The sequence below is a fragment of the Rhinolophus ferrumequinum genome, chromosome 27 (assembly GCF_004115265.2).
Source record: "Rhinolophus ferrumequinum isolate MPI-CBG mRhiFer1 chromosome 27, mRhiFer1_v1.p, whole genome shotgun sequence".
In the NCBI taxonomy this organism is placed as follows: domain Eukaryota; kingdom Metazoa; phylum Chordata; class Mammalia; order Chiroptera; family Rhinolophidae; genus Rhinolophus; species Rhinolophus ferrumequinum.
The window spans coordinates 8,412,019-8,427,642 of record NC_046310.1 but is presented as its reverse complement, the minus strand read 5'-3'; the positions used below and the strand labels follow the sequence as shown (position 1 = coordinate 8,427,642).

Sequence of the window (15,624 nt, the reverse complement as noted above, 5' to 3'; positions counted from 1 at the left end):
ATGGGCGGACGGCTATTTGTTCAAATTCTGCAGCATTCAAGGTATTGACAGTTTGTTTTCTGGGGCCATATGTGACGATGAATCTCAGGCTGGGCTCAGCCGCCCTGAAAAATGAAAAACCAGATTGCTTTTGCTTAGTTGTGGATGACGACTTTGTGATTTGGCGCAGTCCTAGTGAGATGAGACCTTCTGCCCAAATTGCCCCCATGAGAGCCGGGGATGCGTGACTGTTTTTAGAAATAATTTTTAATTGATTTTGTAATTAACAGTTCATCTACAATATTGATGCATGAATCCTTGGACTGATAGGAGGGAAATTGTTTTCAACAATGAAGTTGTACTTTCCTTATTTGTCTTTTTAATGGAGTTTAGCATTTCACACTTTTAATTGTGTGAAATTACCCGTCTTCCTTATGCCTCCATTTACTTCTCTTCTCCTCCTCCCCTGTGAAACTGTAAAAATATGACTCCTTATGGCAAAGGGCATTGTTGTTACAAACCCTCACGTACCCCTCGTCCTGCTCTCTAAAATACCAAAGTGGGAGATGGGATCGAACTTTTCTGAGAATTTATTAGCTTGCCCAGACTTTGCATTACACCGTCTCTCATAATTAGATGAAAGATTTGGGGAAGAATTTGTAGTTGGTAATCATACAGTAATTCACATTTAAAACATTTACTCGGTTAATTATTTATAAAGTACAGCAAGCATGTTTCATATCTTCTATGTTTCCGATTGCTTTTTTTATTTATTATTATTAACCAATCGTGAATGCTGAGCAAGGCAAAATTTTATCATCAAAATTGCTAAAATTTTGTAATTGTAGATGTTACAGGCATACTTTATGGCTACGGGTTATAATTTAGAGTGCTTGAATTAATTAATAGCAGCATTTCTATCTCTGCTGTTTGGAAGTATAATCATTAATATTTTGATAAATATTTGATATCAAATCTTTGATAAATATCCCATGTACTCTTCTGTTAGGAGGAGCAAGTGACCTACTTTAGAGCAGTCACTGGTGAATAGAGAGTATTTAAAGAACTAGTTAATTTTTTTTGTTTAAAGCCACAAATAATTAACAAGCCCTCCCTGTTTTCCTGTACCATAGTATCTAGTATTACTTTTTCTCATAAATTTCTCCATGTAACAAAAATTTTCTGCAAGTTATTTTAACAGTCTTTTAGTCTCTGAATACCAAGAGAAATTAATTGAGTCAGAGTCCATAATAAAGGAGAAATGATTAAGTACAATAAGGACCTTTAAAATGTCTAAGTTGTGTTTTCTATATTGTATAAATATGGCTTTCCTTTTGTCCACCCGACCTGTGAGCCCCACCATTTTAGTTTGGGATAAATGACTCAGAAAGTCATTTAATTTGATACCGTCAGTATAATGCCATTTCATTCTGGTTTTTTTTTTTTTTTACCATGATTTGGAGGACAGTGATAAAGTTGTAAGATTCGAGCTTGCTTAAATCCAATGATTCTTAAACTGCTCATAAATACATCAATATGAAAATGCTTTAATAATTTTCAGACACCCTAAAAAGCTCATAGATCTTCTTTTAGTATTTACAAATTTCAGGTCAACAGTAAGTGACTTTTTGTGCAAAAAACAAACAAACAAAAACGAACAATTATTTTAATATTATTTATGGGTCTCTTAGCATTCCCTGAATAGTTTAGGTGTGAACAACCATTGTCTCATTAATCTAAATTTCAGCTTATTTTAAACATCTGAAAAAAAATCCAATTATAAATGTTGTGCTTATGCTTGGGAAACAGGGAATTGGCTTCCTGATAATGGCTGTCATATTTTTTGTTGCTATGTTTCTGTCATTTATGAATTCAGGAATATTTGTAATTCCAGAGCACCAGTGGAAGTGTAGTCCCTATTTCCAGTTATATGATGTATGTATGTATGTGTGTGTGTGTGTATATATATATATATATATATACACACACACACACATACATATATATATATATATATATATATATATATATATGGAGAGAGACAAAAAAATGTATACACAATTTAAGAAAGGAAAAAAATACTATTAACATTGTAATTCTCAATATATACCAATAACAAAGATGGATACAACTTACAATTGACTTCTGCAATTACAAGAGGTGTTCAAAGTGGTTACCATCAGCGCCATTTGTGATTATGGCGAACTACTGCTTGAGCAACGTTGACTAAAGTGTCCACTTGTATACAATTTTTTGGCACCCGTGTGTGTGTGTTTATGTTTATATTTGTTTGTTTATATTTATCTATCTATATATATACACATAATATATATATATATATATATATTACAGTATTAATTCATGCACTAATACTGTAATTCTTACATTCAAATATGTGGAACCCTAAATCATAGCTCCAGTTCTTTTTGAAGGTAAGAAAACTCACTAAACTACATGTTTTCTTATTTCTGAGTGCCAACAATCTGTTGAGCAATGACTGCATCTCTGGTACACCTCGGTGGGATCTAATTTAAAAGGGAAAAATCACCGTTTTAAACATTGTAATTGTTAGGCTCCAGTTTTCTCATGTGCACATCAAGAGGCTAGACGGATCCCTAGAATTTTTTCCATATGGGGAATTCTATGAGTCTGTAATTAATTTTATGCTTTCATTGGAAAATACAATGAAATATGACTACAAGCATTTGGGGTAAGATTATATCATGCAATTCTATTCTCTCGATTGGTCCTATTGATTCTTATGTCTAAGAATTTGTTTGAGGCTATTATCACTGGCCCCAAGGTAATATACTCATTTTTATATAGTGGAAGATTAAAGCAGTTTAAGATTTTACTTCCACACAGTTGTTCTAGAATAATAGCATCTATTGATATAAAGCTACAAGTAATATTCAGGTCATCAATTTTAATTCCTAAGTAATTATAACCACCTCAGGACGGTATTTTGTTCTTGAGGACCAATGGTGTACGTTCAGAATTGTGGAGTAATTTCAAGGATAGAAAGTTTATGACTGTTGTAGGAGACTGGGGGGCACATTTAATCAGAATATTTGGACTTTCATAAAGGTTTGGATTAGTGTTTCTCAATCTCTTTTCATTATACCTTTAAAGATAGTCTCTTTAAACATGGTTTCCGCAATGAAATATTAATATCACAAATATACTATATTTCTCTATATCTCAATGTATAGACATATATATATGTATATATCCATATATATACATATATATATGTATATATATAAATTTTATCTAAGAAGAGAGATTTTTCTTCTGCTCTTCAATTCTAAATTTTATCTCGTTTGAGAATGCATGGTTTAGTCATATAACTTTTTTCTTGTCTGTAAAATGAGGCTGGTAAATTAAACAATGTCTAATCTTTCCTAACTGGCCTAAAATGTTTACACCAGTTACTTTTAAGTGAGGGTGGTAAGTGGGTCATATATATTTTTTTTTTAATTTATTGGGGTGACAATTGTTAGTAGAATTACATAGATTTCAGTTGTGCAATTCTGTATCACATCATCCATAAATCACATTGTGTGTTCACCACCCAGAGTCAGCTCCCCTTCCATCACCGTACATTTGATCCCCCTCACCCTCATCCCCCAGGGTCATATATTTTGTGTGGGGTGTGTATTTGTGATAAATCTGTAGTGTAGAAATATTAACATCTTCACAGATCTGAACACCGGGTGTGAAAGTGAAAAAAACCTTTCAGTTCTTTAGTAGCTACTAAAGGGGACCCTCAAACAGTTTTACTGAGATTTTGGCTAAATTGGCTGATTCAATATTCTGGTAATTGTTGTAGCTATTGGTCAAGAGAGTATTCTTGTTTTAGACTCTTCCTGGCAGCTTTTTTTTTTTTTTTTTTTTGCCTTCTCTTGGGAATCTCATTTGATTTCCAAAACATGTCTGTGAGATACATGTGTCCGATGCCATTTTACAGGTAACTAAGTGAGCTGATAAAGATATGTGGCTCCTTTGAGGCAGAGGGTTGGACCTTCTGTCCCTTGTTATCAATAAGCTATTTCTGTTCCACAAATAATTCTATTCTATGTCTTTGCAAGTGTCAGTGCAGAAGAATTTAGTCATTGCAATTTCACATCTGCCAACCTCAACTGGTATTTTTAATTCAATTTTGAATTTTGTGTCCACTTCCTTTATCTTGCTATCTTCTTGAAATTATTGCAGTAGACCACCATCCAGGGAAATGACAAAAATAATTGCAGACAAGATATTTATTATAGTGTATTTTAAGAAATAAATATGGGTAGGTCTTTTGTGTCGGGTGGATATTTATGCTTAACTTTTACCCAGACCAAACTGTAATTAATACTATCACGTGGTAAATAAGAAATCGACATTTTGACTTTTCATCTCCTAGTCTGTTTTTCTTTGGTTTTTGCTCAAATCTGCCCTGTTTGGATAATTTTCATTTTATTTAATTTATATATTAGGGTTGTTTTTTTTTAATTTAATGCAACCCTTATATTTTCTACAAATTATGATAGTTCAAATTTGTATGTAAAAAGAAAGGCTGGTTCTTCAATGTTACTTAGCATGGAGCATAGTATAGGAAAGATTTACTTCGAGTATTATCTGTACTTCCAACCTGGTTAATAGCGTATAAACTACTTAGCAACTGCATTACTTCTAAGGAGGTAACATTTTCATTTACAGGTCTTAAGGTAATGAACATGCGGTTCCAAAAGGTCATCAGCGTGGTACAAATCATTTCTGATGTTGTGGCAGGTTGACATAGTTACCACTCAAATTGGTATCATCATTCACTTATTGAGTATAATTGTCTGTATCACTTCTAATAAAGGGAGTTAGAAAGCGCCTAGGAGAGTGTAACATACTGGAGGGAGAGAGAAGGCCTTGAGTACTTGTAGGGAAATTGAAAAGACCTAGCCGGGAAATCCCATTATGCAAGGGAAACATAACAATGCTAACAATAATTTGGATTCGTAAGGGAAGCCTGGAGGAAAGAAAATACAGGCCACAAGGTTTTTCTGTGGTTCAACATTTTATGTAAATCCTGCAGAAGAGTGATTTGTGTGGCTGGTATAAATGTATACGTAGAAGGCTGGCTTGATAGCCGGAGCAAGAAATAAGGAAAACAACTTTCCCCCAAAATACTGTGTTTCCCCGAAAATAAGACCTAGCCAGATAATGAGCTCTAATGCATCTTTTGGAGCAAAAATTAATGTAAGACCCATCTTATTTTACTATAAGACTGGGTCTTATATAAGACCGGGTATAATATAATATAATATAATATAATATAATATAATATAATATAATATAATATAAAATATAATATAATACCTGGTCTTGACCGGGTCTTATTTTACTATAAGACCGGATCTTATATTAATTTTTGCTACAAAAGACGCATTAAAGCCGATAGTCCAGCTAGGGTCTTATTTTCGGGGAAACACGGTAAGTGTGTCTTAATGGAAAGCTGTAAACTCAGAAGTTCTGTTTTTTTCACTATGGTTAAGCACAAAATCAGAATTATTACTGTTTTTAATATTAGAATTATACCTTCTCTAGATTGGAAAAGACCTAACAGATCTTTGGTACAACTCCCTACTTGACATGTGAACACCTTGGTATTTTTGCCAAGTGTTTCTACAGTCGGGATGGGGATTCTCCTTGACTCGCTACTTTCTAGAAGGGACCATTCCATCAGAAGTTCCTCACTCCCTCTCTATCTCCTTCTGTCTCCTCTCTATCTCTATTTTGATGTGAAATAAAACACACACATAAAATGTATAACTTAAATACATTTCCTATGGCTGCTCTACAAAGTTACCACAACTTGGTGGCTTTAAACGACACATATTTATTCTGTTCCATTTCTGGAGCTTGGATGTGCATAATCAGTCTCCGTGGGTTGAAGACCAGGTGTCAGCAGGGTCGCCGCCCCTGTGGAGGTCCTTGGGGGTGGTTCCTTGCCTTTCCCAGTTTCTAGAGCAGGGTCCCTTGCATTCCTTGACTCATGGCACCTTCCTCCATCTTCAAAATTAGCAGTGTGGCATGTTGCTCCTGAGGTGACATTGCCTTTTTTTTCCTTTGCCTCCATCTTAAGACACTTTTGATTTCACGGAGGGCCCATTTTCCAGCCCACCACAATGAATATGTAAGCAAGATGAAGAATGAAACTTGGTGAGGTATCCTAGGAACCCCTCCGTGTATCTTAATCTGTGTCTCCAGCCCTTCCCACCAAAGTAACCACTGTCCTGTCCTGACTTTTAGAGTCATGACTCCCTTATCTTTCATAATGGTTTTATTTCTAAATGTATATCCCCAGACATGACAGATTAGTCTTGTCCATTATTTTTTTTTCTGATGCAATTTTAAGTCTCCTTTAAAATTTCCTTTTTCATTGTTATTTTCTTACAACTGATATGTCGAAGATGTCAGTGTGTACTTTGCAGATTGCATGCACTAGGTGCAGTTTGCCATGCTTCTCTGCCCTTTGCATTTTGTGCAAATTGGCATCTGGGTCCAGAGACTGAATCACACTTGGGTGCAATCCCTATGGTACCTGCAGGTGGTGTGTATGCCCTGGGAGACACGTAATGTCTGGTGGTCTCTTTTTGTGATGATGGAGGCCGTTGCCACTCATAACCTAAATCCACTCATCACTGGGGGTTGCAAAAATGGTGATTTGTAATTCCATTATTTCTTCTTTCACTCAATAGCTGGTATACTTATATAAAGTGATGCTTTCACTCGTCCTTATTTGTTCTACAGTGATACAATTTGTATAGCAAAAGTAGGTTAAATGCTTGATTCTTCCTGTTTCTTCACCAGTTTTCAAGATAAAGAATTGGTGCCCTCTCTTTTTTTTTTAATGTAATTATAAACACATGTATTTAAACATATTCAATGGATTTCAATCAATTGCAATTATAATACTTTTTGACCCTGGGAAATTGTCCCATTTGGAGGCAGTTACTTTGGGTCACAGGTATTGATTTTCTTTAGTGTTTGCCCCATGTTGGGTCAGTCTTCAGGTTACCTTCTGAAATGTTTCTGAATGACTTATAGTTTAGATAATGCCTTTCTTCTACCTTGGCAGGGTGTTCTATACTCATCTTAAACATTTCCTGGCCAGTGCCTGGAATCTAATTGCAACCTGGGTGCTAGTCTTTTCCTTACTCATTACTGCAGTCCTGGGTTGGCCATTCTTCCTAGGCCTCTTCAGTGGACGGAGGTAGTAGGAACACAAACACATAATAATCCTGATACTGTGTATATATGTGTCTTGGGGATACCATGTCACCTGTTTTTTGTGTAAGTGTAATCAGTGGGTTTTTTTGTTTTGCCATCTATCTGTTCTTGATTTTTACATTCAAATTTAGACAGATTATTTTCCTGCCACCACTGCCATCTTCCTAGAATCCAGTCTACCTATTCTGAATCTAAACTTCATGACTGGCACAATTTTTTAAACATGCAGGGCCACCTACCCACATTGATCATGAGCTTCTGTTTCATGGCAGTTCACCAGTATCCCAGCTCCTTGCAACCCCAAGGACTGCTCTGTTGGACTCCTTATACGCGTATACTGCATATAATAATTTTGAGACACAATTCCCTTTTAGAGAATTTGCTTACTTCTCTGTCTTTTTCCATCATATTGTGTTTCATTCTTTTAGTAACTGGAGAGTCCCATTGGTTCCACCCTTCCTACCCTTCTTCATGTAGGCAGCTTGCAAACACTAAAGAAAATCAGTGCCTGTGTTCCACAGAAAAGGTTATTCTAAATGTGGGATTATGTTATGACTCCGAATATACTTTATTTATAATATTTGATCTCACCCTCAAAATGAGGTTTAGCACCATTGAGAAACGATTGCCAAAAGTGAGTCCTCAACACCATTCCCAAATGGAACTTGGGCATTTTCGAGGAGCTCCGCCTATGCCCGCAATAATTAATATGTTTACTCTGAGAAGGGCAGTGTTTTACTCCAGGTAAGATGTGAAACAGAAAAGCCTCTTTTGCAATGGCTGTTAAGTCTCACTGAATTTTGCAGCTCTCAGTACAAGGATATTTATCTTTATCTTCCCAAAGTCAATGATCTGAACTACACACATTCCTTTATGATCCCACTAAACAGAGTAAAATATTGGAAATTAACAGATGGGTACTAATTTATTATTAGGTGTTAAAACTTAATAAATGGGTGATAATGTATGCATAATTTGAACTCTGGTTATCTTTTGAAATCTTGATTATCTTAAAATAGCATGTTTATTTTATTGTCTAGTTCAATAGTTCTCAACCATGGCTTTAAGTTACCTCAATTAAAAACAAAACAAAACAAACTTATATCCTGATCCAGGCCCAATTTTCTGATTTAATAGGTCTGGGCTTGGGCCCAGGCATCTTTTTTGTTTTGTTTTGTTTTTTGATTTTTAACAGCTTACCCAGAATTTTAAAAGTATAGCCTTACCCCATCTAGTTAGTTCATACACCTATGATTTGCATTAAGTTTAGTTGGTTCCCATTAGCGCAAATACTGGAATTATTTCCTCTAAAATATAAAGTTAAAAAGATCATCAACAACAACCAGAGATAAATGATTGTATCACTTAATGCCAGTTCTATCAAGCTTGGCATAAATGTGTAAGTTTAGCCAAAAGAGTAAAACAGAGGTTAAAGCCATAGAATCAGAACTTGAACTAGGCTCTCTAATGGAGATTAATATTTTCTTCAGAAGTCTGCCAGCTGAATCATGGTCTAATTAAATAGTTCAGATTTAGTGAGTTTGCATTTAAAGTATTAGCAGATCTGAGAATGGGGAAAGCTAAAATGAGTTAGAATCTTTTCTGTAAATGGGAAGTTAAATTATCATAGTAATTTGATTAAATCATTTTTAAATCTCACAAGCTAAATCACAGCCTTTAAAGAATAGTTTGAAGTCTTAATTGCTGTTTGTGAGCGTATCACTTTGCTATTTGTTCTCGCCTCATTTCCTGTGACATCCTATAATATATCTCCTGCTGGGCAAGAGTAGTGGGGAAGGCAAAACTTGGGGTGGGGGCTGAGGTGACTAAAGCTGTCTTCAAGCAAACGATCTGCCATGTAGAGGAAGGAAATCTACCCTGCATTGTTCCAGTAGTTAGATCCAGGACCAAAGGATGAAAATTGGAGACCGATTTGGGAAAATAGGAAGATGTTTCTAATAATTAGTTCTGTTCCTTGTCAAATGGAATGTCTTCATTAGAAATGTTGTCGAGAAGATTTCCGATGAAGATGGAAGGTTAAACGAGATGATCTCAGAGGACAATTTCAACTCTTTTTAAAGGATTCTTTTTAAAGGAAAAGGATTCTTTTTAAAGGAAATGTCATGTCGGTGTTAAATTCTGGAAGCATGTTTATGATTCAAAGAAACCTGAGTTTAAGCCTAATTCTGACCCTTACTACCAGTGCCATGTAATTTTCAGGGCTGCTGGGAGATGAAATGAGGCAGTGTTTATAAAGTGCTGATTAGACATGTCACCTGAAACAGGTACTTCATACATCGTATATTTATGATGGTTTTTCTTTTTTTGGTTTGCTTGGGAAATACTTGTTTTGTCTGTGAAGAATGTGATTCCTATGTTTCCCGTCCATGTATTGCCCTCTGTTTTTCTTCTGAGTGCTACTTTTCAGTCCCAGGACAGGTTGGGTGACTCCATCTCATCTCAGTCCCCTTAATGTACAAGGTCAATCTTCTGTGTCCCTGCACACACACTGTTACGGTGTGTCTGTGCCTGCTGTTTCCCCCTCAGACAGTGTATAAGTGCAAAAATAGAGAGCAAAACACACCAAAGGACGTTGTTGTCGCCTCCGTGACTGCTTTTTGGTCATTAACATTACCAACCCTTAGATGACTTTGGCAATTGCGTGAGCTTGTTTTAAAGACAAGGCACACAGGAAGCGGATGGGATTGCCATCCATCCAGGAACCAGGTTGGAGAGAAGCCTAGAAAGAAACAATCCACAGGGAAAGGAAAGGGTGTGTGTTGGGGGAATGTGTTGAGTTTCATTCACTCCGGGGCCCCACTACAGACATTTCAACCTGGAAGCATTCCTTCTTTGGGCTCCTCCGGGTAGGAATCACACCTTGCGCAGGAAACACTGATAAACACCCATAGTCCAGATTATTCAAAATTCTTTCTAAGAATTATGTCATGAACGACCTACTGTAAATGGTGGTCACTGCACCAGTGATGTGGTGAAATGATTCCCAATGATGATGCAAAAGGAAAAACAAGAATACACAAAATACAAAAGAATTAAAAAAAAAAAAGATGTTAGCGCTTATAAATCGGAAGTCAATCTTTTAATGACATTGCCATCATTTTTTTTTTTGGTCGTATGTTTAGCCACTGTATTTTAAATTTCATTTCGTCTCTCTTTTTGTGCATGTGCACTGATATTTGCATTACATGAAAGAGGAGGCCAACTGCATATATCTTGGAGCTCTGCGTTCTCAGAGAAGTAGAATTATTAAACATGCGCAATTCCCCCAAAGACCACATTATGTGTAATTAACAGATAAACTGTCATCAGAATCAATAAAACGTGCTAAATGATTCAAACTTGTATATAATTAAGTGTCTGTTTTAGGGCTCGAGTGGTAACTTTAATCCCCCCCCCCCCAATCTCACATTTCTCACAAGAATAATTGTGGCAACCCTGTTAACCCTTTCCTTGCTTGATCAAACTCGATTTTTAAATTAGTCACCGAAGGGCAAAGTTCACCTTCACAAATGTGAGAAATAGTTCAGAACTCATTAATCTAAAGGCTTCCTTTGTACTTCAGTAGAGAGGCAGGCTCTGTTAAGGATCTTTTAAGGAAGCATGAATAATAGTACACTAAACATTCTAAAAGGATATGCAATTTATGGTGGTTTCTGGGTAGTCTACAACTGAACACTGTTCGGTTTGGTGTATTTATTTAAAATTTAAGAGTTCTGAAAATCTTGGTCATCAATTTTATTCCATCCTTGTGGGCAATACGAGCTTTTTGAGGGTCAGATCAGAATTTTAGACAACTTTACCTCCAGAGCACTTAGAGCAATGACTTTTAGTAGATGGCCTTCCATGATTGTTGAATGAATGAATAAATACATGACTGAGGTGATGAATAAAACAACCAAGATTGTAATCTGTTAAAAGAAAGTCTTCTCTTGCTCCTTATTAGTAGGGGGGAAAAAAACCCTAAAACACCCCCAAAAACAACACACATTTTACATAATGGATCTTTTATCGTAATACCCGTGTTCTAATTCAGCCTTGCAAATTGTCTACTGTAGATAAATTTAGACCGAAAAAAAAAAAAAATAGAGTTTGGACAGGTGAGACTCTGAGCCAATCACAGCTCAGCGTTAGAGAAGTTCAAGGACACTATGGAACTTTCGTGACTCTCCAGTGCACTGGTTTTTATGACCGCTAATACTACTGTTTCTGTTTGTTGCCTTGTCGTACAGACTCCATGCACATAGAAGATGTGGAAGCCGTCCAGAAACTTCAGGATGTCTTGCACGAGGCCCTGCAGGATTACGAAGCTGGCCAGCACATGGAAGACCCTCGCAGGGCTGGCAAGATGCTGATGACACTGCCCCTCCTGAGGCAGACATCCACCAAGGCTGTGCAGCATTTCTACAACATCAAACTAGAAGGCAAAGTCCCCATGCACAAACTTTTTTTGGAAATGCTGGAGGCCAAGGTCTGACTAAGAGCTTCCTGGGCCTTCCTATCCTGCACGCCGAAAAAGGGAAACGAAACCCAAGGGTGATGTCGAAGAATCTTAGAGTTTAGTTAACACCATCAAAAATCAACCAAGACTGCACTGATGATTGAGCAGCAAGAATTTAACGCAGCTTTCAGAGTTCTCCATATCTTCCTGATGAATTTCTTTCCACCGGATCGCATCCTTCTCCTTTTCTCATTTCTCTTCCTCTTTTTTCCGCCCTCCTCCCTTACTCCTCCTATCTCACATTTTTTGGCTTCCTGGATTACTGGTTTCCTCTCTTTCTCATTTCCTTCTCTTCCTTCCCTTCCTCCCTCCCTCCCTCCCTCCGTCCCTCCCTTCTCCTCCTCTCCTCCCTTTCGTCTCATCCTTCCCCTTTCTTCTAAAGTTTAAATAGCTCTAGTTGTAAGAAAAATTTTTTCTTCCTTCCTTCTGCTGCTGAACTTTTAAAAGAGGTCTCTAATGGAAGAGCATAGGAAGCCAGCCCTGCCAAAGGATGGAAATCCATAATATGGATGCCAGTGAACTTGTGAACCATAATGTCCCCAGTGATTAAGGAATCAAAGAGACAGAACCACTGTACCTAAAGTCCAGTGCGCCGTAGACGAATTGACTGAAAGCAGTATTAGATTTCATGGGAGCAGCCCCTAATTACACAACTTAAGAACACGTTGCATCGGCTGCTTTTTATCATTGCTTTTCCATCTAGATCAGTTATAGCCATCTGATTCCTTAATTGTTTTTTCAAGTCTTCCAGGTATTTGTTAGTTTAGCTACTATGTAACTTTTTCAGGGAATAGTTTAAGCTTTATTCATTCATGCAATACTTAAGAGGAATAAGAATACTGCGATTTTGTGCTGGCTTTGAACACTTATGAACACTAATGAAGGACAAATGAATCCTGAAGGAAGATTTTTAAAAATGTTTTGTTTCTTCTTACAAATGGAGATTTTTTTGTACCAGCTTTACCACTTCTCAGCCATTTATTAATATGGGAATTAAACTTAAGCAATAGTTGAAGGGAAGGTGCATATTATCACGGATGCAATTTATGTTGTGTGCCAGTCTGGTCCCAAGCATCAGTTTCTTACCGTGAGCTCCAGTTTACCTAAATGCTCACCGGCACAAAGGATTCGATTACACCTGCAGTGACTCTGGGTAGTCACACATGTAAGCACTGCACATGGAATCCAGATCCGTAGAATTTCAGGAGTCACCTCTACCTGGGAGGTACAGTTGCCATATGATTTCTAGCTGCCGCGGTGGTTAGGAACGAGTTACTGCCTGTTTGCAAAGTTACAGACCTTGTCCCCAAGGAGCTGTGAGCCAGTATTCATTTAAAAGGCAATAAGACAAATGCCAGAATTTGAACAACAACAACAACAACAACAACAACAAATCATCAAAGACAACAGACGCCTGACCAAATTCTAAAGCCTATCTATATGAGTTTATTCATTTAGGGATGTTTGTTTAAATTAATCTGCAATTTTTACCAAGCGCTAAGCCAATATATCTGCTTTTCAACCAGTATTGTCACAGCAAGAAAGTCAGTCAGGTTCCAGACTGTTAAGAGGTGTAATCTAATGAAGAAATCAATTAGATGCCCCCGAAATCTAGAGTCGCTGAATAACCAATAAACAGTAACCTCCATCAAATGCTATACCAACGGACCAGTGTTAGTAGCTGCTCCCTGTACTATGTGAACAGTCTTATTCTATGTACACAGATGTAATTAAAATTGTAATCCTAACAAACAAAAGAAATGTAGTTCAGCTTTTCAATGTTTCATGTTTGCTGTGCTTTTCGGAATTTTATGTTGCATTCGGAGACTGTTGTCTTGTTCTTCTTGTGGTGTTTGGATTCTTGTGGTGTGTGCTTTAGACACAGGGTAGAATTAGAGACAATATTGGATGTACAATTGCTCAGGAGACTACAGTAGTATATTCTATTCCTTACCAGTAATAAGGTTCTTCCTAATAATAATTAAGAGATCAAAACTCCAAACAAGTATTCATTATGAACAGATACACATCAAAATCATCATAATATTTTCAAAACAAGGAATCATTTCTTTAATGGTTTATTATAGAATACCAATGTATAGCTTAGAAATAAAACTTTGAATATTTCAAGAATATAGATAAGTCTAATTTTTAAATGCTGTATATATGGCTTTCACTCAGTCATCTCTCAGATGTTGTTATTAACTCGCTCTGTGTTGTTGCAAAACTTTTTGGTGCGGACACGTTTCCAAAACTATTGCTACTTTGTGTGCTTTAAACAAAATATCTTGGGTTGATGTTACATCAACCTCATGCTAGGAATACTGTGTATCTATCATTAGCTATATGGGACTATATCGTAGATTGTGGTTTCTCTGTAGAGAAGTGACTGTAGTGTGATTCTAGATAAATCATCATTAGCAATTCATTCAGATGGTCAATAACTTGAAATTTATAGCTGTGATAGGAGTTCAGAAATTGGCACATCCCTTTAAAAATAACAACAGAAAATCCAACTCCTGGGAAAAAAAGGTGCTGATTCTATAAGATTATTTATATATGTAAGTGTTTCAAAAGATTATTTTCCAGGAAGTCTGTGCAGGGTTTAAGTTGCTACTGTTCAACCACACTATATATAAATAAAATATATACAACATATGTGTTGTTTTTACTGTATCACATTAAAGTACTTGGGCTTCAGAAGGAAGAGCCAACCAACTAAAAACAGGAGCTGGAGATATGTGAAGAGAAGGAAGTACAATTTTTAGCTTTCAGTTTAAGTAAAACAAGTATCGCATAAATAGGAAACACAATTAAGTGGAGACCTAAAAGAACTGTACGAGCTTTAGGGTAAATGCTTACCTTTAAACCTCACTTGAGGTAAGTTGTTTCAACTTTCAAGCAAGACCATTTACTTAATGTGAAGTTTTGAAAAGTTACAAAGGTGTATGTTTTAGCCACATGATTTTAATTTTTATTTTGCTTCTTTTCGGTTTGTTATTTAAAGCAATATGATTGTGTGACTACCTGCAGTTACACTTGTGTTTCAATCAGATCAGATTGTTGTATTTATTCCACTATTTTGCATTTAAATGATAACATAAAAGATATAAAAAATTTAAAACTGCTATTTTTCTTATAGAAGAGAAAATGGGTGTTGGTGATTGTATTTTAATTATTTAAGCGTCTCTGTTTACCTGCCTAGGAAAACATTTTATGGCAGTCTTATGTGCAAAGATCGTAAAAGGACAAAAAAATTTAAACTGCTTATAATAATCCAGGAGTTGCATTATAGACAGTAGTAAAAAGAATAATAATAATAATAAAACCATGTCTATAGCTGTAGATGGGCTTCACATCTGTAAAGCAATCAATTGTATATTTTTGTGATGTGTACCATACTGTGTGCTCCAGCCAATGTCCATTTGTGTAAATGTATTTATTTTATATTGTATATATTGTTAAATGCAAAAAGGAGATATGATTCTGTAACTCCAATCAGTTCAGATGTGTAACTCAAATTATTATGCCTTTCAGGATGATGGTAGAGCAATATTAAACAAGCTTCCACTTTTGATCGTTCTTTTGTATTGTGTTGCTTTATTTTCCCCACGAAAAGAACCAAATCAATCACCACTGCCCTTGGTTGCTTCCGCTGAAAGAGTATCTCTGAGTACCTGTTCCCTAAAAATAAAGTGGGAGTTTAAATAAGAGCTATATAAAGGCTTGTCAGAATGAATTCGAGGGTGCCAAGAGACATTTTGCATATTTAAGAGTATGCAAAGTGTCTTGTGGCACATTAGAATTCATTCTGACAAGCCTTTATATAGCTCTTATTTAATCTCAAAGCATCTCCA

The 15,624-nt window shown here is 36.2% G+C and overlaps 1 protein-coding gene across 15 annotated transcripts in view; it reads left to right on the top strand.

The window, feature by feature from the left end:
* ESRRG (estrogen related receptor gamma) overlaps positions 1 to 15,342 on the top strand; it is a 549,261-nt gene extending 533,919 nt beyond the window's left edge. For all 15 annotated transcript variants that reach the window (XM_033099785.1, XM_033099783.1, XM_033099793.1 and 12 more), the window contains one exon: positions 11,499 to 15,342. In XM_033099785.1, the coding sequence (XP_032955676.1) occupies positions 11,499 to 11,743 (245 nt within the window). In that variant the 3' untranslated portion in view covers positions 11,744 to 15,342. The remainder of the gene's footprint in view (positions 1 to 11,498) is intronic.
* Positions 15,343 to 15,624: the final 282 nt, after the last annotated feature.